This window comes from Xenopus tropicalis, chromosome 1, assembly GCF_000004195.4.
Source record: "Xenopus tropicalis strain Nigerian chromosome 1, UCB_Xtro_10.0, whole genome shotgun sequence".
NCBI lineage: Eukaryota > Metazoa > Chordata > Amphibia > Anura > Pipidae > Xenopus > Xenopus tropicalis.
Window position 1 is genome coordinate 68,747,247 of NC_030677.2, and position 22,379 is coordinate 68,769,625.

At 40.6% G+C, this 22,379-nt stretch overlaps 3 protein-coding genes across 6 annotated transcripts in view; 2 read left to right on the forward strand and 1 right to left on the reverse strand.

The window, feature by feature from the left end:
* The window catches only part of ap1ar (adaptor related protein complex 1 associated regulatory protein), a 31,006-nt gene extending 23,820 nt beyond the window's left edge, over window positions 1-7,186 (forward strand). For 2 of the 3 annotated variants that reach the window (XM_012968289.2, XM_012968291.3), the window contains 4 exons: window positions 2,759-2,820; window positions 3,060-3,130; window positions 5,855-5,983; window positions 6,665-7,186. In XM_012968289.2, coding sequence (XP_012823743.1) covers window positions 2,759-2,820; window positions 3,060-3,130; window positions 5,855-5,983; window positions 6,665-6,906 — 504 coding nt within the window. In that variant the 3' untranslated portion in view covers window positions 6,907-7,186. The remainder of the gene's footprint in view (window positions 1-2,758; window positions 2,821-3,059; window positions 3,131-5,854; window positions 5,984-6,664) is intronic. The other variant, NM_001011055.1, reaches the window with a different exon arrangement.
* A 415-nt stretch (window positions 7,187-7,601) lies between these two features.
* tifa (TRAF-interacting protein with forkhead-associated domain) lies at window positions 7,602-19,608 on the reverse strand. The gene is given in 2 exon segments (NM_001142181.1): window positions 7,602-11,896; window positions 19,505-19,608. A coding segment is annotated over 1 exon segment (534 nt). The 5' UTR covers window positions 11,895-11,896; window positions 19,505-19,608; the 3' UTR covers window positions 7,602-11,360.
* A 62-nt stretch (window positions 19,609-19,670) lies between these two features.
* Window positions 19,671-22,379, forward strand: part of alpk1 (alpha kinase 1) — a 99,868-nt gene continuing 97,159 nt past the window's right edge. The window contains 1 exon segment of one of the 2 annotated variants that reach the window (NM_001097274.1): window positions 19,671-19,754. The gene's annotated coding sequence lies outside the window, so the exon portion shown is untranslated. 2 annotated transcript variants of the gene reach the window in all.

Consider the following 22,379-nt stretch of genomic DNA (forward strand, 5'->3'; position numbering starts at 1 on the left):
AGTACCACTTGGTCTGAGATACAGCAGGAATGAGGTCCCTGCCCTGTAAAGCTTACAATCCTACCCTTTTTTTGGCGGAATTCAGCTGAATCCTAGCCTTTTCAACAGGATTCTGAATTAGCCAAGTGCCTGGCTGAACTGAATCAAAATACTTTTGAATTTAGTTTGTGATAAAGCCATATCCTTTGTGGATGATTCAGTATTTTGGCCACTTCCGGAAAAGGTGAATTAAGAGTAAAGTAAGAAACTGTAGTGTTCAAGTTCAGCCCCTTTACAAAACCCCTTTGGCAATCCAGAAGATTGGATAAATTACATTTATTGCTAATGCAAACAGCAATTTTCATTAAAGGAGAAGGAAAGCTAAAAACTAAGTAAGCTTTATCAGAAATATCAACATTTTCCCCAATCTAGTTTGGAGCTGGAATCCATTCTAACAAGTTATGTTAAAGCAGCTTAGTTTTCCTCTTGTATACAGTTACAGAATGGAGTCACTGGTGGATATCTCTGCACTTGGGCCATCCTTTATCATAATGTACAACAAACAGACCCACAGTCATAAGAATAGTTACAGTACATAATGGGGCGTATTTATTATGCTGTGTAAAACTAATTTGCGAAAAAACGGAGTAAAAAGCTGTGTAAAATAAATGGAAAAGATTGTCGTCTGAACGCCGTATATTACGCCGTTATTTTCCATAAGTTCCGGTGGAAGAAAAAACGTGTAAAAAAATTTACACCGATTTTCCGCAGTTTTTACACGGCGAAGCCTGGCGATGTGTGGCGAATTTTCTCGCCGTCTTTTACACAGCATAATAAATATGCCCCAAAGTGTTTTATCCATCTGGTAGGGTTTTCGCTGCTAGTGAATCTCAAAGCTGCATCCCTGCCCTTCATAACTTGGAGAAGTAAAACAGCTACTGGCCATCTAAGATTTGTGCAAGCCACACGAGTAGAGAGAAGGGTGAACTAAATATACAGATTATGTAATTAAAGTAGATTTAAGATATGTTCCTTTTTCACCTGTGGACCTAATAAAAGGATTTTATTTTTTTTTACTTTACCTCCCCTTTAAAGTGGACCTGTCACTCAGGCATAAAAAGCTGTATAATAAAAGTCCTTCTCAATTTAAATATGAAACCAAAAGCCATTTTTTTTATTAACATATCCATACCCATTATAAAAGCATTTAAAAATCCCAGCTGTCAATCATATATTGCTTACCCCGCCTCTATGCCTTAGGCATAGAGGTGGGGCAGACAGTTACTTTCACTTTCAATTCAGAACTTCTTAGATGTTGCTGCTCTCCTCACATTCCCCCTCCCTCCTCACCATCTAATTTCGTAACCAGTGCATGGACATGAGTATCAGGTCCCCCCATACTGGCACAGAAACAAGATTTTGGCAGGATGCAAAGCTTGCCTTAATAACAGTGTCCACAAAATGGCGCCTGCCTGTTTGCAGCAATTGTGAATTCCAAGGCTGAAGAAAATGAGATTAAAATGATTTCTACAGTGTAGGTGACTTTTATTTTGCTTGTCAAACACAATAGAAAACAATTTGGAATTATTTCTTAGGGTGACAGGTGCTCTTTAAAGTAAAGTGTATTGACCAAAATAGGCAAACCATCATAGGAAGATGGCTGCATCATTCTTGTCTTTTCACAGTTGATGGGTAGACTAAGTACACGGCCCCTACCAGTGTAGTATCCGAGAATAGATGTGTGACTTGCTTACCTATATAGTTTGTAACTGTAAATTAGATGTGTAGTCAGATTCAATTAAATTTAACCACACGGGAGGGAAGAGCCCCAATATATAGTTGGCAGGTCACTCCAGTTTGTTTGCGTAAACATTAATTTTGGTGGCTATCTAAAAATTTTGTTTGCTTGTTGAGCAACTTGTTTTAGTGGTATAACAGACAGCATGCATACAACCACAGTGTAAGTAATATATAAATAGGGAATTATATAGAAATATAACACTGCTAATAAAAGTATAAGATGTACAAATAGGGTTAAATGAAATAAAAAAGCATTGCTAGGGAGACAGGTCCCAACCCCAAGGTATTTGCCATCTAAGTGAAAGCAGCAAAACCTTTCATAGCATTAAGGAAATAATGTGTGTGCATATGCTTTGCAGAGTTAGTTACTAGAGTAACTAATGGAGGAAATCTGACTGAAAGAGGGATTCATTTTTAGGGAGCCTTTGAAATGTACAATGTTTGGCAACGTGCTGACTGCTTATTTTGCAGGTGTCTATAGAAGTAGAGAGAAGTCACTGTGTGTAATGTATGCTGTATTTATAAAGGTTAATTGAAATTAGTGTATCGTAGAAGATGGAGATAGCATTATCGGTTTATGTTTATTTTTGAAGTTATGGGACGTCCGCTTGTGTGTTTGAAATGAGATAAAGAGAAAAGATAAAGGTTTGTGCAGGCACCACTTTTTAAGGGAATCGAAAGAAAAAAAAAATCAAAGAAAATAAATAAAAATCAATGCCGGTTACAGATCTGAAATGGGTCTGATACTCTTTTTCTTGAAGTAAATAAGTGAGATTGAAACGATCAGCACTGCTATCATTTCTGTTGATGCAGTTCCTTGAATGCCCTACACTTTAACTTTTGTTGGATAGTCCCCAGAGGATCAGCATTTGTATCTAATCCGTTAATTTATTTTAGTTACCCATTTATACTTTCTACATTGTCATGTCATTATTTCATCTATCTTTACTGCAGTATTTGACTTTTATTTTGTCTTTAGCAACACAGGTTGCAGTGGATAAAGCAAAGAGCACTAGCAGCTAAGAATGGAGAAGATGCAAGGTATGGGTATGTGGCATTGCAAGGCAGCTCAGCAGAATCTAAAAGCCCAACTTTTAAAGATTATAGAATAATTGCAAATGTAGAATCTGTTAAGGTCCGCCATTTTTAATTTTCTATTTAGCGCATGTATTGTCAGTTCTGTTTTTGAGATGCAGTGCAAAGTGCACCTTCCTGGAACTCTATGCCCAATGCAATTGAGAGACACCCACTAACCTTAATGTAATGTTTTCATCTTACAGCTCTGTTTCAGAAGATTTTGAAACCTACTTGCAGAATCTGAAGTCACAATATGGAGCTTTTAGGAGCAGCAGTAAGTTCAACATAACTGTTACTACTAAAATTAAAGTTAAAACAAATGGGACTAGAAATGCTGTATTTTATATAATTAACATTCTGTAACTGAGAATTTTAGTAGAATGAATTCAGGTATACAAAGTTGTTGTTAGCAGTTCCCCATCTTATGAACTTGTTAGGCCACCTTTTGAGTGTCACAATAATCTTAGGCTAATGCTTCACGGGTGTATTTTTGACAAGCCGAAAAATGCTTTCTGAGAATACGCCCCGCTGCTGTAAATTCAGCCTACCTTGTGCCTGCACCCGAATAAATGGAATACGCTTGGGTGCAGGCACATGTAGCCGATATCCGCCAAAAAACGCGAGACTTCATATTTAGGTAGAGGCATTTTTAAGCTTATGGAACGTATTCTCGGCAAGCCTTTGTCGGCTTGCCAAATATACGCTCCATATGCTACGTGTGGCATTAGCCTTGGGAGTCATCAGAACATTAGCAGAAAATTGGTTACATCTGTCACATAGGTCAATGCTACAGCGCAGCTGAATATTAATGATTCTGATGCAGAATGCCTTGGTGTTTTTGCCGCTATGTAATTTGAATGGTTTACAGGGCAGGTGCAGTGAATCAGCAGGCAAGGAGATTGGGAGCTACTGGGTCACCTATAATATCCAATCAGCAGGTAGCATTAGCTAGTCACCTGGGCACATCTTAAAACTTTATATTCCTCCTAAAGTGTATAATCTCTAGCCTGATTATTTGTTGATTTTAGTTTTCCTTTAAGACATCTATGGATGCTGTTTGCTCCAAGGTATACCTAATAATCTACAGGGATTGATAATGCTGAGAGGGCTGGTTGCATTGGCATTTTCCAAGGATTTAGGACAGTTTTCTCAGCAGAATATCTAACCAGATATTACAGGGGATGTTAAGTGCTCCTAATAATAAGAGATTCAAGTTATTCTTATATTTATTATTATTTTCTTAAAGTTTCAAAAATATAGCCTCCAGTTCTGCGGTCTGTGTTCCTCAAGGAATCCATGTGGTCACCAGTTGCTCTATGTTTTCATTGTATTGGTAGACAATCAAAAGTGAGAATACATGATGCGCTATGTTTACTCACTGCTAATTAAGCTAGTGCGACAGACCTATCACTAATGTATGTGCAAACGTGTGTGTTCTAGTTTTAATGCAAACTGTAATGTTGCAGATTTTCATATATTACTATTATTATATATATATTATAATGTTTGTCCTTCCTGCGTGTACTTTTCTAAACTGTAAAATTGTAACTGCTTATCCTAAATGCCCTTTATAAATAAAGTTATACATACATAGTTTACTGTAACTGATGCACAAGTATATCAGCCAATAGTTATACAGGTATGGGACCTGTTATCCTGAAACCCAATATCCAGAAAGCTCCGAATTACGGAAAGCCTGTCTCCCATAGACTCCATTTTTATCAAATAATTCAATTCTTACTGGATGCAAAATAATCCTATTGGGTTGAATTAATGTTTTATTGATTTTTTAGTAGACTTAATGTATGAAGATCCAAATTACGGAACGACCCCTTATCCGAAATACCCTTGGTCCCGAGCATTCTGGAAAACGGGTCCTATACCTGTACTCTGCTTTCACCACAAGATATTATGACATTAAGGGCAGATTTATGAAAGCACGAATTTGGGATTGTTAAAAGTACAATTGGAAAACATTCGGAGCAACCACGATAATTTCTGATGTGCGAAAATTCGCGTCGTACGAAAATATTGTGGTTGCGATCCAAAAGTTAAAAAATTTCGTATCTGAACGATTGTAAACAATGCAAAAACCTTTCTGATTTGAAACTTCAATGCATGATTTTGGAAGCCTTTCATAGGACTCAATGACACTCTGCAGCTCCAACCTGACCAAATGAAAGTCACGATACCAAAGCTTCAATGAATTCCGAAATGTTTGTAGCCATTGTGACAAATATGATTTAGTTGTGGAAATTAACGCAAACCACAAAAAAGTTGCAGAATTTAACGAAAATATTGTGGAAATAACGCAAAGATCTAAAAATTTGTACTCATTCGTACTTTAATGAATGGGCCCCTTAGTCTAACATTTATCCATAGTGTTTAGGCTGGAGTGCCCAAAATCCCCTAAAAGCACTGGTACTGACTGTTCTCATCCTCTTTTGTGTTTAAATTGTGTTTGCTGGGGGAAGGTATAGAGGGAGTAAAATTAAGTGTGGTTTTGGGACAGGTAAAATAGGAAACACTGGAATATTAGCGTGAGTCAGGGTAAATAAGGTTTAAAGGTTTAAGAAAGCGATGTTAGGACAGCAGAGTGGGGATGAGACTGGTATAGAGAGACTGAGGCAGAAAAGTAAAGAGCTGGGGTAAAAAATGTATTTAAAAAAGACAGGTGCAGATTGTACATTCACTTTGCTAAGCATAAATTATATTTGTCCACTGGCATCTGGTGCTTGTCGTTCACATAAATAGAAACTCACTGTCACCACTTGTGTAAAAGGCAGATTTGTTAGTGAGAGGCAGTTTCCATGTAAGTGAATAACAAGTGACACAGATAGGTAGCTAGTGCTTCTGTGATGGCTGAAATATGCAGTAGCATGGTATTTTTGCCATTACCCTAATAAATGAATTCTTGAGAAAAACATATTTTCTCATATCCAGCAGTCTGGCTAAAATTATATTTACAGCAACTAATTACGTTTCACATTTCATTCAGGATTGTCTTCTGAAGCAAATGTATTGACACCCAACACAGAAAGCAGCTGTGATTTAACTACAAAAACAAAGTCAACAAGCGGGAATGATGATAACACATCTCTTGACCTTGAGTGGGAAGATGAAGAAGGTAGGTGGTACTACTGCTTGTGAAGTCGGTCATACAATAGACTGCTCCTGTAAGGGCTCTGGCACACGGGGAGATTAGTCGCCCGCGACAAAACTCCCTGTTCGCGGGCGACTAATCTCCCCGAGTTGCCATTACCTGCCATCCCACCGGCGAACATGTAAGTCGCCGGCGGGATGGCACACGCGGCGGCGTGATTTCCCGAAATCGCCGAAAAAGCCTCGCGAGTCATTTTTGGCGATTTCGGGAAATCGCGCCGTCGCGTGTGCCATCCCGACTTACATGTTCGCCGGTGGGATGGCGGGTAATGGCAACTCGGGGAGATTAGTCGCCCGCGAACAGGGAGATTTGTTGCGGCGACTAATCTCCCCGTGTGCCAGAGCCCTAAAGTGTACACTCCGCATTTCTGACCTTTTGGTTCTGACTCTTGAAACAATGTAGTCCGTTCTCCTCTAGCTCCTTTAATCAGCTGTCTCCTGCTACTGTTTTAGGAGTCAGAGCATATGCAAATTAGGCAGATAACACCAACCTACAAAAACTGCTTTTAACAAATACTTTTTCAAATTTATAGAGATTATATTTATGCCTATTATGATATATAGGACTACTTTCTTATTTGTATGTGATATTCAGAGCTTTCTTATTCTTTTATACATAATATCCATTTTGCTCATATTTACTAAGGAATGAACAGGATGATCCCAATGAAAGAGCGCTCAAAGACAGAAGAGGACATCTTAAGAGCAGCCTTAAAACATAGTGGCAAGAAGCCTGGAAGTCATGGAGCCTCTGCTTCTGATGACTCAAATGGGCTCGAGTGGGAAAATGACTTTGTAAGTGCAGAAATGGATGACAATGGGAACTCTGAGTATGCAGGGTTTGTAAATCCAGTCACAGAACTATCTGCTCAGCATCAGAATAGGTAAAGACACTCGCTCATAAATATATTAATGACCAAACAGATGAAGATTCTCCTTCCTTATGGATTACAATGAATGTACACTTTTTCTTGGAGCCTTCATTTTTTTTTTTTTTTTTTTTAAATGATAAAAGGGAGATTGGTAGAAAGGTGGAAAGTTTTAAAAAGAACAAGTGCAATTTTCACTGTTTTTAATTTCCTTTTATTGTGACGGGTCCATCTAGTTAGTATTTGCTGCTTTTTGTCTAGGATCACTAATAAATTATCTGCACTAAGTGAAAACTTAATATTTTGTTAGGCAGTTTGCACTTTTATTTCTTCTATGGAAGTGGGTGTACTTACACTAATGCATTGTTGTTGCTGCTCATTTAGAATAATATAAATAGGCACACAGATAATTATCCTCTACACGGTTAAACAATGCAGGAACCACAACAAGTTCTACCTACAGTGGGCTGAGAATTCCAACTCTGCCAGGGGATTCTGGGAATTGAGGTTCAGCAGTATCAAGCCCATCCCACTTGCAGATCCCTTCTCCTCCAAAAACATAGAACATACTGTCGTTAGAAGTTTGCATCAGCCAGCTGTAATTCACCCAAATGGTTTAGTCTCTTTCGTTCTTGTGTATGCTTTACTATGTAGTGTACATTGGCTGAGAGAAATGCAAACACTGTTGTCCTTCATATCAGAGACAAAGCCTAATTTTGTTGTCTACCAATGTGTTTTATTTATACAAACCTTATGTACCTACAGTTATGTTTCAAGGACCAGCAGAAGGGCACTTAAAGGACATGTAAACCAAACCCAAAAATGTAATCCGTGAACAGCCTCTTTGAAATCTTTCAATACCTGCTACACTGGTTGTCCAGAGGTTAATAGTAAGGCTGCAGCATCTCCTTAATCACTTAGATTTCTTTCTCCTTCTGTAACCCACTCACCCCCCTCCCTCAGGAATTTGCTTTGACTTCTGGCTTGTGGGCATGCTCAGTTGTTCTCAGCTCAAATTACTAAACACACCCTCCAGTCTAGCAGCCAATGAAGAGGTGGAATTGCAGGCAGTGGTTGAAATGAGAGACTGGAATATGAAAAGGAGAGAGACATAATAGAAATATAAGTAATAAAAGTTAACAACAAAAGTATAGTCCCAAAGAGCAATAGTTTTTTGGCTGTTGGAATCGGTGACCCCCATCTGAGCTAGATGAGATGTAGAAGAGGAGAGTAAATAAATAAAAAAATATTAAAATAAAGACCAACTGCAGAGTTGCTAAGAATAGGACATTCTATAACATACAACGTTAACTTGAAGGTGAATCATCCCTTTAACATGCATGCGCTTTTTGAAGTGTGTGCTGATAAGAATTAAACTCAGAAACCCAGTTCTGCAAAGTACCATGAAAGGGTTAACACTGCCTCACTCGTGAGCTCTGGGTATTGACTCTACAATAATTTATAAGGCCAAAAAGAAATCGTTCTCTGCCTTTATCCATCTTTAAAGGGACTATTTTATTTCTTGTGGTGTCTGGGTATTTGTATCAGGCAACACCAAAAGCACTACCAGTTGGCTGATATTGCACAAAGCGGGTACATAATATTTACACAGTAATATGCAACCTTATATATTTACTGTCTACATAAGTCTAATGCCAGTGTAGCAGCTGATTCTTGGCCTGCGTTTTTCTACAGGCCAAGAATCAGCCCCATCTAGAATTCGCCTAAGAAAAAATAACCCATGTTACAGGTAGCGGCTAAAGAAAAATTATAGGTGTTCCATGCACCACATTCTGACCACAATATCCTCACAAATTCTTGGAATATACATGAGCCTGCACATACTGATTTTGGACACAAGGGATTCAGAGTTGTTTATCTGTTTAATTAGTATAGTAAAGCAAAGACTTAAGGTCCCCATACACGGGCCGATTCTAGCTGCCAATATCGGTCCCTTAGACCGATTCGGCAGCTAATCAGCCCGTGTAGGGCACTACCGACGGGCCTGCCCGACCGATATCTGGCCTGAAATCGGCCAGATATCGATCGGACAGGTTAAAAAATCTAGTCGGATCGGCTTGTTGATGCGTTCCCCGGACCAACTTTGCCTATACCCGTCGTTATAATTCGATCGTTTGCCCCCCAGATTGAATTAGCCTGGCGAGTGGATCTGAAGGTGTATGGGCACCTACAGTCCATAATGAACTTTCTTCATCATCCTTTGCAGACTTCTATTGCAACACACCCATTTGAAAGAAGTACTGTTTTTGACCATGTCATAAAAGTCCCTTTCTCTATTTATAATGGGCAAACTATAACCACATGCAGAAGCTGTGTAAAATATGAGTCACTTTGATGGGAAGCAGAATTTTTTGGAACACAAATATAAAATACTGATAAAGGTAACCTAGCTCTTCCTCCACAATTTCTATTGTATCAAGACCACTTTGGCATTTTTCTCCAATAAATGGAATATTAATAATCACTGTGCCTAGCAGTTTAAATTTTTTCCTTAAAGGAGGAGGAAAGGCTAAGTCACTTGGGGGTGCCAAAATGTTAGGCACTCTTAGGGGCACATTTACTAATCCACGAACAGTCCGAAGGCGTCCGAATGCGGTTTTTTCGTAATGATCGGTATTTTGCGATTTTTTTCGTAAATTGTCGTGACTTTTTCGTAGCCATTCCGACTGTTTCGCAAAATGTCGCGACTTTTTCGTAGCGTTACGACTTGCGCGAATTGTCGCGACTTTTTCGTAGCCTTCGCACCAAGTACGAACGTTTCGGATTCATTCAAGCTTCAGTATCGTGACTTTTCTTGGGCCAGGTTGGAGCTGCAGAGTGCCATTGAGTCCTATGGGAGGCTTCCAAAATCATGCTAAGTCTGAAAGTTTTGCCCGCAGTTAACGAGCGCTCAATACGAAAAAGTCGCGACAAGATACGAGCAAATCGTAATGGCTACGAAAAAGTCGCGACTTTTCGCGCAAGTCGTAATGGTTACGAAAAAGTTGCGACAATTTACGAAAAGTTGTAAAGGCAACGAAAAAATTGCAAAATGTTGATTTTCCAATCTGAATTTTTCCAATTCGGATTCGTGGGTTAGTAAATCAGGTGGACGTCACCCACTCATAACCTGTATTACAAAAGTCCTTTTCAAATTAAATAATCTCAAAATCTTTATTAAACATCCATACCTGTAAAACATAGTTAAAAATCTGAGCTATCATATTTTACCTGCCCTGCAGGGCAAGCAGTTACTTTCATTTTCCATTTTTCCTTTGCATTAAAAAAAAAATTTAAAAAAAGGAATATGGAGCAAAATTTACACTTCAGATGGGATTCTTATGAAATGATTATTTGCTATAATGTATCTGCTGAATCTGGAGCGACTGGGGAAATGTTTTATCAAGCAATATTGCTATAACAATACAATATTAATGTTTGTGAGTGTTTGTAATTGGGAAAGGCCAATGCTCCATTCTACATTAATGCTCATGATATGCTCCTGACCATAAATACTTGGTTCTAACCCCCAGGTGGCTAGTCTATTTGTCCACTCTCTTTCCCTGTGTACTGTGCAACTTTTTTTTGATCCAAACATCAAACTTTTTAAAAAAAAAAAAAAAAACAAGAGGAGTGACCACATGGGGTAACAGCAAAGTCACGGGAGGGGGGGGTTATGAGGTAGGAAGAGTTCATATTATGGGGTGCACCATTAAGCAAAGTAGAATAACTCTGGGGACCACTGACCCCAACTACATCACATACTTATTGTACAGCACTGCGGAATATGTTGGCGCTTTATAAATAAATGTTAATATTAATAATACGTTAAGAATGATGTGTTAAGGATTGCTATGCAGATTATTTATAGTTATAACATCTCAAAGTTTAATACAAACACCTTACAGCTATACTTACACATGTTTTCAGAGGAAAAATTCAGAAGAAAAATTGTTTTTATAACAGCAAAGTCACCTTACTGAGTATAAGTCATTCCTTCAGGTTAAAGTGATTCTGTACAATGTTAACAGTAGGGTATTGTTATACTATATCTGATTATTTTTTTTTTTTTTTTAATTAAAATACTGTTTGGCAGGATAGGTTTCCCGGGAGTATTTTGACACAGTGTTGCATAAACTTCTAAAAACTGCATTTGGAGTCAATACACAAATAGCACACTAATTACTGAAGGCAGTGTTGTCAGTGGCCTTTCCATTTACTTGAATGTGCCTCTGCCAGCTCCATCTGACTCTAGCATCTCATGACAACAATCTGTTATGAGTACATAACTATAGAGGTGGCAGCCCCTGCAGCTGTTGGGGGGGGGGGGGTCCCTTGGGGACCGATAATCCTTACATGTTTATGAAAAAATGTCTTATTTCCAAAGTTAAGGGAAGGGGCCTACAATGAATTGGCCTGGTAGCCTTTCTAGTTACACCACCATTTTGTGGTATAGAATTTTAAGTTACAAATTTAATATTCATTCTCATCAATTTCAACAGCATTTAGGGTTCCACATTCTGGAATTGGCTGCATAGTTGGTATAAAACTGTCCTGAACAAGGGACACGTGGGATTTTTCACAGCATATTTCAAACTTCTCATCACAGTCTCCTCTTTCGATTACTGCTAATATCTGAAAGTCTCCGAAGCGGATCATACACTTTGGTGGAAGTTCAATCTTGTTGAGATAATCCAATTCCAGGTTGTCCACATAAAGTTTGTTTTTTTTGCTTAAGTTCTTTATCTCAATGGCGGTAGTGGAGCAGTTGAAATGCTTGAAGAACTGCAAGTTGAATTGAATCCGGGAGACTCTGTTACTAAGCAAAGGATAGCGGCAAACATTATAGTCGCGTCCAAAGGCCACAACCGCATCTGCTTTTATTTCTTCTTTACGGCTAAAATTGATGCCTCTGAAGAGTTTTTGATCTTGGTGATTTGGATGATACATGGTGAGGGTTAAACAAGTGAGCGTCTGCTCTGTGTCCACATTTAATGTTTCATCCATTTCTAAACAGGAAAAAAAGCAAACGCAATTAAGTAAATCATGAATGCAATAGAATCATGAGGGCTTTTGGATTCAAATTTCTTCCAGAACAAAGATTATAGGGTGGAATTCTTTATATGAAGCATAAAAAAGTGTAATGTAATACCTTTTTTGGCTTACTAGGATGATAATCTCAGCAACCTTTCAGATCTTTCCTCAAGAGCAATGCATGAGAAATGTTTTGAGTAGCTTCTCTGTGACTAAATGTCATCTGATAGCAAAACTTGCCCTATTTTAGCCTGAGCAATGAAATCTATAAATACTGCTACTATGATTGCCCTATATAGAGCCTTATATGTGGGCTGCTTTTGTTTGCTGCTGGTTGTGCACCCAGTCACTCACTTACATGTTTAGTGTTCAAAGAACATCAGGATTTGGTCCATGAAATATTGTATACAAAACTGTGCTTAGACATGATCAATTACATCTCAAATATATACAGATACAATTAGGATCAGTGATGTTTATATCAATCATCAGGCTCGCTGAAGAGCATTTCTTTTGGAATTCAATGTAAATCTTCCACAGTGTGGCTCATGGGTATGATTAATTCCTTTAAACCCTCTGGGAAACAACTTTGTGACAACAAACATGAAAAACTTGCAAATTACTTCTAGATATAATTGTGAATAGAGATTAGTATGATTCCTATTGATCTTAGGGTGAAGACACACTAACATACTATTAGCGGCTACTACACTCCAGAATATACTTTGCCATAGACAATACTGAGAATTGCCTCTGCTAAAACACTTGTAGAGACAATTATCAGCATTGTATATTTCAATAGTCACGATAAGTAGCTGCTACTAGTAGCTTCGTGTGTATTCACCCTTAAAGCAACCACCGCAGCAGTTCCTGACTCCCAGACTTTGAAAACAACTACATGCCACCATGCAACTACTGTTAACTGCCTGTTTGGGGTTATGGGACGACTTGAAATCACCAATCAAATAGTACACCTAGGCAAAGCATCCCTGACTTGCCATTAGCCGGACAACAACTGTAGGTGGCAAATGCAGCTTGGGACAGGAGAAAACTCTTTTCTCTTAATTATCCTTTGTATAATGGAAGGGGGCAGATCCTATATGCTACATAAACACATATGACACCAGCTAATACACTTATGGTAATGTTCAAAAGGCAGCATCTGTACACATTCCAGAATTTGCAAGAATATTCTTAAGCCACCTTTTAGAACAGAAATCATGCAGAATATATTCACAAATTATCAGGGGAACTGGAAAAACCTGTTACAATGGAGGCAAGACACTAGTGCATCTTTACTGTAAAACCATGTTTTTCTTTCTGGTCATTCCTGCCCATTGCTCTTTTAGCAGTTTCTTTTTCTCAGTCTGAGTGCCAACACCCTTTTCTCTGCATTGATGGTAGTGCCCCGCATAGTAGCATAATATGATTTTCAATGCCCCCCCGCCCCCGCATTCTGCTGTACTAGTGGCCCACATTGCAGCATAACATTACTTTACCGGACCCTTCTCAAAAAAGAGATGTGCAAATGCATCTACTGTAGTGATGTGTGGGTTTACCCTTAGGACAGCCAGGTCAGGGTTGAAATTTGGTCAACCATTTTGATCAGGCCCCTTTAGGGCAGTGGAAGACGGGGAGATAAGTCGGGGGTCTGCCACTGCCCTTAAAGGTGCCAAAACCAATGGTTGTTGGAAAAATCTCAATAGTAGACTGTATGGCCATCTTAAGCGCAATAACAGACAAGGAGATTAGCTGACCACCATAAATCGGCTCTACCACAGAAGACTAATCTCCATAAGGGCAGTTGCAGATGGGGAGATTAGTTGCCCCGTGACAAATCTCCCCGTAATGGCATCCCACCGGCAAAAATGTAAATCGCCAGTGGGATGGCATACGCGTTGCTACGATTTGCCTAAGTCACCCGAAGGTTTCCTCTCAAGGCAATCTCCCCGTCTGCCACTGCCCTTAGGCTTATGTTGCCTTTCAACCGGCAACAATACGAATTGATTGTGGAAAGGCCTATGCATCGATTTTGTTTTCCAAAGTCATGCAAAGTAGCCTGCTGGAAGAAACTTCACATTTTGGACAGATTAGTCGCCCGCAGTAGCAGATATCTATCACGGCCGACTATATCTCTCCATGGGGCATTAGCCTTAAATCATTTCCCACCAGTTAAAGGAACAGTAACTCCAAAAAAGGAAAGAGCTTTAAAGTAATAAAAATATAATGCACTGTTGCCCTGCACTGGTAAAACTGGTGTGTTTGCTACAGTAACACTACTATAATTTATATAAAATAAGCTGCTGTGTAGCCATGGGGGCAGCCATTCATGCTGGAAAAAAGGAGAAAAGGCACAGGTTACATAGCAGATAACAGATAAGCTCTGTAGAATACAATAGGGTTTTATCTGTTATCTGCTATGTGCCTGTGCCTTTTCTCCTTTGAATGGCTGCCTCCATGGCTACATAGCAGCTTATTTATAGAAATTATAGTAGACTTTCTGAAGTAAACTCACAAATTTTACCAGTGCAGGGCGGCAGCACATTACATTTTAGTTACGTTTATACACTTTCATTTTTTGGTGTTACTGTTCCTTTAAAATGCAAATCTCTGGTGGGGAAACACATGCGGCGCAGCCACGTTCAGAAGTAACCCGAAGTTTCCTTGGAGGCAGAAAAACATGCATCGTATATGCTTCCTGTAGTAGCCTGAAGTTGTCTCCCAATGTTTCAGTCTTATGTAATTATATAGTCTATAATTGCAACACGTCTGTTTGCACTGCATCTACTACATCAACATCCTTATCTGTATCACTCCATTGTTAAATCAGCCAGAGACATTCCAAGCAGCAAATTCCAAGCAGTAAGGGCTCTGGCACACGGGGAGATTAGTCGCCCGCGGCAAAACTCCCTGTTCGCGGGCGACTAATCTCCCCGAGTTGCCTACCCCTGCCATCCCACCGGCGAACATGTAAGTCGCCGGCGGGATGGCAGACGCGAGCCCTAAATGTTTATGAGCTATTTAAATAAAGGGTGTTTATCCTGCTTTGCCTTGTGGCACAGTGGAGAAGGTACCTTATCATTAGTGGGCCACAGCTATCCAAAGAGGGGCTGCATACACAGTAGAAATTAAAGACTATAGTATACAAGGGGACTAAGGGCTATGATACACGGGGACACGAGGGCGAATAATCTCCCCGAAATGCCATCCCACCGGTGGCATGGCTTACACAGTGCCGCAATTTGCCAAAGTCGCCGAAGTTTCCTCTCAAGGCAACTTCGGCAAATTGCAGCACTGCGTATGCCATCCCACCAGAAATTTACATTCTAGCCAGTGGGATGGCATTTTGGGAAGATTAGTCGCCCAGCAACTAATCTCTCCGTGTGTCACAGCCCTAAACCCTTGAGAAACAACAGAACACGTATCCTTATCATGTGACAAGCAGGATGGAAGATATAGGTGCCAGTACCATCTTAGACCTTACTGCATTTTTCATGATTCCATATGCCATTTTTATTTATTTAACCCCTATCTCCATATAAGCCTGTCACAGCTGCTTCTGTTGCTGCCCATATGCCAGTGTCGGTCTCCTTTCCTCATGTAATGCCGGTCATAACAGGCTTTTCACCCATGTGCCATTCCCCATGTGTCACTCATTGCCCAGTGCTGTCCTTGTGTTCATGGGGGGGCCCCATATAAATAACTTGTATGGGGCCCCAAAGTTTCTGATGGCAGCCTGAGACTTACAGGGAGCAAAGTGCAGTGGTTAGCACTGCTACTTGGCAATTTTGGAGTCTTAAGTTTTATTCCAGTGTGGATTTTCTCTGGATATTTTGGTTTCCAATATTTTTAATTTACAGTAGCTTGCAAAAGTATTCGGCCCCCTTGAACTTTTCCACATTTTGTCACATTACAGCCACAAACATGAATCAATTTTATTGGAATTCCACGTGAAAGACCAATACACGTGTTCACGTGAGAAGTGGAACGAAAATCATACATGATTCCAAACATTTTTTACAAATAAATAACTGCAAAGTGGGGTGTGCATAATTATTCAGCCCCCTTTGGTCTGAGTACAGTCAGTTGCCCCTGATGAGTGCTAATGACTAAATAGAGTGCACCTGTGTGTAATCTAATGTCAGTACAAATACAGCTGCTTTGTGACGGCCTCACAGGTTGTCTAAGAGAATATTGGGAGCAACAACACCATGAAGTCCAAAGAACACACCAGACAGGTCAGGGATAAAGTTATTGAGAAATTTAAAGCAGGCTTAGGCTACAAAAAGATTTCCAAAGTCTTGAACATCCCACGGAGCACTGTTCAAGCGATCATTCAGAAATGGAAGGAGTATGGCACAACTGTAAACCTACCAAGACAAGGCCGTCCACCTAAACTCACAGGCCGAACAAGGAGAGCGCTGATCAGAAATGCAGCCAAGAGGCCCATGGTGACTCTGGACGAGCTGCAGAGATCTACAGCTCAGGTGGGGGGATCTGTCCATAGGACAACTATTGGTCGTGCACTGCACAAAGTTGGCCTTTATGGAAGAGTGGCAAGAAGAAAGCCATTGTTAACAGAAAACCATAAGAAGTCCCGTTTGCAGTTTGCCACAAGCCATGTGGGGGACACAGCAAACATGTGGAAGAAGGTGCTCTGGTCAGATGAGACCAAAATGGAACTTTTTGGCCAAAATGCAAAACGCTATGTGTGGCGGAAAACTAACACTGCACATCACTCTGAACACACCATCCCCACTGTCAAATATGGTGGTGGCAGCATCATGCTCTTGGAGTCTGCAAAAGACTTGAGACTGGGGCGGAGGTTCACCTTCCAGCAGGACAACGACCCTAAAAATAAAGCCCGGGCAACAATGGAATGGTTTTAAACAAAACATATCAATGTGTTAGAATGGCCCAGTCAAAGTCCAGATCTAAATCCAATCGAGAATCTGTGGCAAGATCTGAAAACTGCTGTTCACAAACGCTGTCCATCTAATCTGACTGAGCTGGAGCTGTTTTGCAAAGAAGAATGGGCAAAGATTTCAGTCTCTAGATGTGCAAAGCTGGTAGAGACATACCCTAAAAGACTGGCAGCTGGAATTGCAGCAAAAGGTGGTTCTACAAAGTATTGACGCAGGGGGCTGAATAATTACGCACACCCCACTTTGCAGTTATTTATTTGTAAAAAATGTTTGGAATCATGTATGATTTTCGTTCCACTTCTCACGTGTACACCACTTTGTATTGGTCTTTCACGTGGAATTCCAATAAAATTGATTCATGTTTGTGGCTGTAATGTGACAAAATGTGGAAAAGTTCAAGGGGGCCGAATACTTTTGCAAGCCACTGTATATAAAGGATAATAAAAATAGTAATACACTACCTATTTTATTTTTTCTATTACTGTAGCTGCAAGTCGGTGGAGAAACTAACTAATGGGATGAAGAAAGCTAAAGCAGAGGAGTATCAAGCCTGAGACTGAGACCAATGCCCAGGTCAGGAGACACCTTTCCTAATAAATGGTACCATGCAGGGATGTGCCAGCTTATGAAAAATATGACTAAAGGTAAATAGTCAGGACTAAAAAACTTTTACTATGAGAATCTTTGTGAAATAAATGCAGTAGTTAGCAAAAGTAAAATAATGAAAAACTCTTTATAAAGGAAGGATAAAGGGAGGAGAGGAAAAAAAATGGTTATGCAGTTATATAAAAGAAAAGATGGTAATGTCAAATGTAACATAAAAGTAGCTCTTCTGGAAAAAAATACCAGCCTTCCTATATTTTTGCCTTTTTAAAATATTAATAACATTGGAATCAAGCATCATTTTTACCGGCCAGGTGGCAACCAGGATCGGACTGGGCCACCGGGAAAAATCCTGGCCCAGACCCGACCCTTGCTGGCCCTCCCCCTGCCCGAGCGTTCCTCCCCTAGCGCGTTAAACTTACGCATGCTCAGGGGAGGACTTTGGGCATGACACCCTGTGGGGGATTAGGGGGGGCCCTGTGGGGGGGGGGGGGGCAGGGACACCTGCAGGGAGCCCCAGTGGGCCCAGTCCGACCCTGGTGGCAACCCTACCCGAGCACTTGCTGCCAATTTTAACTACAAAGCATAACATCTGTAGTCACATGCACCCTTTAACACGCAGACACAAAATACAAAGTGCAATACTCACTCAATAGGCACTGGAAGGAAGCCATGGTGCCTGAGAATTTTTACCGTGGTTCAGATTTTTATTGTGGGCAGGACAAAAGTTTTTAGAGTAGCTCATTCAACACATGCATCGAAACTTGGCTGCCCCCACCACTCCCCCATCCCCAAGCAAAATCAACTTCCCCAGGGCCCACCCCATCTAAACACAAAGTGAAACAGAATATTTCTCTGCACCGCTCCCTTTTCTGGTACAGAGAGCTATCTGTTCTTCATGGTCTGATTTCCTCAATGAAACAAAATGGACAGCACTGGCCACCTTTAGGGCTGTGGAGATTAGTCGCCGCATGACAAATCTCCCTTGTTGAGGGCGACTAATCTCCCCGAAATGCCATCCCACCAGCGAAAATGTAAATCGGCGGTGGGATGGCATACGCGGTGAAGTTGCCTTGAGAGGAAACTTCCGCAATTTCGGGAAATCGCGGCGCCATGTATACCATCCCAACGGCAAATTACATTTTCAAGGTGGGATGGCATTTCGGGGAGATTAGTTGCCCGCGACAAGGGAGATTTGTCACAGGCGACTAATCTCCCGTGTGTCACAGCCCTTAGGGCAGTGGCACACGGGGAGATTAGTCGCCCGCAATAAATCTGTGTTACCGCAAGCAACTAATCTCTCCGTAATGCCACCCCACCGGCAAGAATGTAAATCGCTGGTGGGATGGCATACGCGTTGCTTTGGTTTCCCGAAGTCGCCTCGCACAGTAACAAAGATTTATCGCGGGCGACTAATCTCCAGGCGTGCCACTGCCCATAATGTACAACAAGGTCACACACAGAGCACCAACACTAGAGACACCCTGCTTTAGTTCCAAGCATATTCAGTATAGCAAGGTAGGATACATCAAACCTAAGTATCATAGTTCAGATTGACTCTAATCCCTGCTCTGAGTCCCTGTTAGACAGGGCAAAACCCATAGTCTTGGAACCTGTACACTAATTTGATCAGGGGTGTTGCAATAAAAAAGATGGAGCAGACCCTGTGACTGCTGGCTGGGGACAATGCATCTTCCCAGAATATTGGGGCCATTAAAATATTTTACTGTGGGTCACACCATTGAAAAGAATTTCCAGAAATCAGATTGTAATCATGTTTTTTTTTGGGGGGGGAGGGGTATGCGGCATTGGATACAGGCTGATATTAGAAGCATATGGAAGCAGAAAATACATTCGGACCCAAATAACAGAAATGGCAACACGTGGCAGGCAGGCTGAGCTCCCAGCAGTCAGTGTGAATGTGCTGTAGTTGTAGTTCAGCGGCGGATATGTTTACGCATGCTATTACTATTGCTCATACCTACAACACAACCAACAGCGCTCCTATCAGTATGGGAATGCCATGCAATACAACGCGCTTGATAACAGCCTTACCTTGTGTTTGCTCCTTCTTGCAGTCAGCTGATCACACGGGTTTATTTGCTTATGCACAGCCAGGCAGCCTGTTATCAGCAGCACTGAGGCACCGCTCTAGAATTAGGAATATAGGACTGCCTCTGGCTCCTCCCACCATCAACTACACCCTGCTCTTCCCCTGCTCTTCTCCTGCTCATCTCCTCCCCTCCCCTCAACTCTCAGCACTCCATGGATCCCAGGAAGTGGTTTCCTTTATCTGATTAAACAGGTAATTTTCTAATATTTGTAACCTGTCGGCAGTGTCCTGTATGTGTCCTTTAAATTGCTTGTTTTGCTCCTTACGCAGCTAGTGCGCATGTGTAGAAAGTGCGCTCAGAAAAAGCTCAGCTCAGTCAGTAGGAATTTCCGAGCCTGAGAGCCCGTATGCGTTACGTCATGCTAGGTTGGAAAGGGGGATTGCCCAGGCTTCTGAGTGAGTGAGGGACCATAACAAATCTACAGTGAGGACAATTGACTGGAAACTTAGATTGGCCCTACTAAACTATATATCTTTATAGTTCCAGTGGAGTTCACTATACACGTGCTTATGTCTCTTGTTTCTTATTTAAATATTTTGTGTTTGTAAAACTATAAAATAAAGACAGGAGTTCCACAAATTAACCTAAAACTATTTCCATCAGGGTTAAAGATTTAACTTTTAATGTTCCAGATGGAGCTGTTTGAAGCAACCTTTTGAAATAACTGCATGAAACTGCACCCAAATACACATGAAATTATATTACACATGCCTAATATAGAATATCCCTTGTTACTGAACTCTTCAAAAGCACAAAATGGCTACAAGGCACATTGGGGTTAGTAAATAAAGCTTCTGTTGCCCCCAAAAGTTGCCTGGGCATAAACCACAAAAATCAATAAAATCTATTCTAAATGTATGTGCTTTACAAATGCCCCAGCTTGAAATAGTACAGGTATGGGATCCGTTATCCAGAAAGCTCTGAATTACGGAAAGCCTGTCTCCCATAGTCCAAATAATTCAGAATTTTAAAATTGATTTTCTTTTTCTCTGTAATAATAAAACAGTAGTAATATATATGGGGGTTCTCAGTCCTTCCCGTTGCAGCCACAAAAGAGAAGCGAGTATGTAGCTGTAATGTAATTAATTGAAAAGTTTTACACGCTCACCAAATGAAATGGTAGGTGCGGGTGCTTATGCCCAGAACCCCTCGCTTTATATGTTATATGTTAGTCACTCCTTATTTAAAACAAGACATATCCATACATGGTTACACGATACAGGATGTTTAACTCACCGCCTCATTCGGAGATCCAAATTACGGAAAGACCCCTTATCCGGAATAACCTTGGTCCCGAGCATTCTAGATAATTGGTCCCATACCTGTACAGGAGAACCTTAAATTGGTCTCTTGGCCATTGTGTAATGACGTTGTAGGGGATACTGTAACATATATTGTTTAGGCCAATTTGTCATAGATTGCTGGGACTAGTGGGTGACAGATTGCTGGGGCCATTGTGAAATGACTGAGTGGGACGGTCCTGGGGCAGATTTGAATGATTGTTACAGACACTTCACTGGCAGTCAGAGCTTCTGCTGTTGAATTGTACAGTAAATAATGTACACAGCAATGATGTTTAACTCTTTTACTGCCAAGCACGTATGGCATACGTGCTGGCAGTAAAAGGGCTTAAACGCCAACGACGTGTCTCATACGTCGTTGGCGTTTAAGCGCTGCTCTCTGCAGCGGCGGCATGTGCCGCCGCTGCAGAGAGCTTCTAACAATGACAGCCCCCCTGGGCAATGTGCCAGGGGGGCTGTCATCAGGGTCCTGCGAGCCGATCGCTCGCAGGACCCTCCAGGAAGCAGCAGACGCGATCGCATCGCGTCTGCTGCTTCCTGCTTCCTCCCTCTCCCCCAGTGCCGGCCCAACTGAGGAAGGAGGCGATCGGTCTTCAGGAACAGGTAAGGAGTTTTTTTTTTCTTGCATTTACACACTTTTACACACTTATACACACATTTACATACATTTATACACACTTACATACATTTACACACACTTACAGCACACATTTTAGCATTTTTTTATTTTTTTTTTTATTTTTTTATTTATTTATTTTTTTTCATTTTTCACACTTTTATACACTTATTTACACTCATATACACACTTACACACTATCACACAACTTTTACACATGTACACACATGTATACACAAACACTTTGGTTTTTTTTTGTTTTGCTTTTTTTTTTTTTTTTTTTCATTTTACCACTTTGTTTTTATTTTCTTTTACCTAAAAACTGTTTATTTTGACAGCGTAACTATTGGATCAGATATTCTGGCCACTAATTACACTGTCATGTAACTTATTTTGTTGTTTCACTGATTTGCACAATTTTTGTGGTTTTATCACATTTTATCCCTGTATAAGTGTTCCTGATCTGTTTTTAGCGTAGCTTTGCCAAGTGTAACTTTGGTGTACAAAAATAACTTTACCTATTTTGAATTCATCAGAATGTGTACTTTCCAAAAATATATGGTTTTCTGGGGGTCACTGTATAGTTAGGGGGGGTTACTGCACATAATACACTGACAGGGGGCTCTGTATGCAAAAGCTGAGCTGGCAGGCGAGAAATCCTTATGCGCTATTTTCATTTTGGGGTCAGTACATACCGCAGACTTTGGTATATCTATGCATATTGGGCATCAAACTGTTCAGTAGGCCTCTGGTGTTCCTATTTGGGGTGACTTGCCTTTGTACGCAAGAAATTGTGTGAGATAAATGCGGCAAATTGCAACATTTTTAGGCGATTTTCTGAAATGTCATAAAAACCGATAACTTTAGGAAAGCTTTGCGGCTTGGTACTTTGGTGTAGA